Consider the following 2,069-nt stretch of genomic DNA (forward strand, 5'->3'; position numbering starts at 1 on the left):
CCTGACGAGCTTCCGGTCCGCTCCCCCGCCCCGGCGGTCCGTCCGGTACTTCCGTTCCGAGCACTTCCGGAGCGACACTTCCGGTCGGTGCTCTTCGGAGCAGCTCCCGTGCCTGGTGACACTTCCGGCTTTTCGATTCCGATGAGAAGGCGCTTCCGGTCCTTCGCTTCCGGTCCTTCGCTGCTTCTTCGCTTCTGGTTTTTCACTTCCGGTTCTTCAGCGCTGTCGAGAGCGCTTCCATACGGCACTTCCGGTGAAGGGGCGCTTCGAGATCGCGCTTCACGTCCTTCGCTCCCGGTTCTTCGCTCCCGGTTCTTCTCTCGTTCCTCTTCGCTTCTGGTTTTTCAATTCCGGTTTTTGACTTCCGTCCACAGCGGTACTAGAAGGCACTTCCGGTGAAGGGGCGCTTGGGGACCGCGCTTCCGGTTCTTCGCTTCCGGTGAGGCCGTTTCGAGACGGCACTTACAGTCCTACACGTCCGGTGTTGGCGTTTTGAGATGGCACTTCCGGTTCTTTCTCTTCCGGCGAAGGCTCCTCTACGTAATGCTTTCGGTTTTCCGCTTCGGGCGAGAAGTCGCCTAGACGGCAGTTCCAGCAAGGGCGATTCCGGTGAGAGCGCTTCTGACGTCACTTCCGGTGAGAGAGCTTCTAGGCATCACTTTCGGAGCATGCGCTCACGGTGAGTCCTCCTCCAGACGGTACTTCCGGTGCGCACGCTTCCGGTGAGAGCGCTTCCGTACGTCACTTCCGGTTTATTCCCCTTTTTTTTTTCTTCTTTTTTTTTTTTTTCCCCGTACGACGCTTCCGGTTCTTCCGCTCCTGTTGAGCGATTTCCCAGGCCGCCCTTCCGGGACGAGAGAGGAAGAAGCAATAAGAGGGGAGATCGCCAATCGGGGGGCGGGATGAACACGAAGGAGCCAATGGGAGTGGAAAATACCTCACGGGAGGGCGGGACGAAGAAGAAAAAAAACAGGAAAAGAGATCGCCGCAGAGAGCGGCGGGATGAACGAGGAGGAGCCAATGGGAGTAAAGATCACCTCAGAAGGGGGTGGATCGAGCCGCGGATAACCAATGAGAGAAAAGATCACCTCAGAAAGGGGCGGGACAAAGCCTGGAGAGCCAATGGGGGCGGAAGTCCGCCGGGAGCAGCCAATGAGATGAGGGGATGTTCTCGGAGGACTTCCGGCGAGGACAGGAAGCGAGGGGGCTCTCTGGTCACGTCTCGGTGGTTGCGCATGCGCAGTAGTCGGCCATGCCGAAAGGAGCGAAGAGTGCGGCGGTCCGGGAGGAGGAATGGAAGGGGGAGAGCGAAGGAAAGGGTGAGCGGGGGGGTGCGATCTGTGGGGCTGGGATCTGTGGGGCTGGGGGATCTGTGGGGCTGGGACCCGTGGATTTGTGGGGCAGGGGTCTGGGATCTATGGGGCTGGGATCTGTGGGGCTGGAGGTCTGGGATCTGTGGGTCTGGAGGATTTATGGGGCCGGGATCTATGGGGCTGAAGGACGTGTGGGGTTGGAGAATCTGTAAAGCTGGAGGTCTGAGATCTGAGGGGCTGGAGGATCCGTGGGGATCTATGGGGCTGGGATGTGTGGGGCTGGAGGATTTGTGGGGCAAGGGGTCTGGGATCTATGGGGCTGGAGGTCTGGGATGTGTGGGGCTGGGGGGATCTATGGGGCTGAATCTGTAGGATCTGGGGCTGGGGGTCTGGGATGCGTGGGGCTGGGATGTGTGGGACTGGGGGAATCTATGGGGCTGGAGATCTGGGATCTGTGGGGCTGGAGATCTGAGATGTATGAGGCTGGGGGAATCTATGGGGCTGGGACCCACGGATCAATGGGCGGGTTGTTTTTTTTTACCTATAGAGCAACCCGTGAAGAAGGGAAAAAAGGACCGCAGGGCCAAGAAATCCGTGAGCGCCGCCCCACACATTGCCCCATAGATCCCCCATCCCTGCCCTATAGATTTTTTATTGGCACTCCATAGATCAGCGATCACTGCCCCATAGATCAATAATTCCTGCCCCATATATTTTACACCCCCACCCCCCATATTGCCCCCCCATTTTTATCCC

At 58.6% G+C, this 2,069-nt stretch overlaps 1 protein-coding gene across 1 annotated transcript in view; it reads left to right on the top strand.

The window, feature by feature from the left end:
* Nucleotides 1–1,252: 1,252 nt before the first annotated feature.
* LOC104916369 (ATP-binding cassette sub-family F member 1-like) overlaps nt 1,253–2,069 on the top strand; it is a 6,107-nt gene continuing 5,290 nt past the window's right edge. Inside the window, exons 1-2 of the mRNA XM_031557636.1 lie at nt 1,253–1,319; nt 1,861–1,907. Coding sequence (XP_031413496.1) covers nt 1,253–1,319; nt 1,861–1,907 — 114 coding nt within the window. The remainder of the gene's footprint in view (nt 1,320–1,860; nt 1,908–2,069) is intronic.

The sequence above is a fragment of the Meleagris gallopavo genome, unplaced genomic scaffold, assembly GCF_000146605.3.
Source record: "Meleagris gallopavo isolate NT-WF06-2002-E0010 breed Aviagen turkey brand Nicholas breeding stock unplaced genomic scaffold, Turkey_5.1 ChrUn_random_7180001888995, whole genome shotgun sequence".
Classification (NCBI taxonomy): Eukaryota; Metazoa; Chordata; class Aves; order Galliformes; family Phasianidae; genus Meleagris; species Meleagris gallopavo.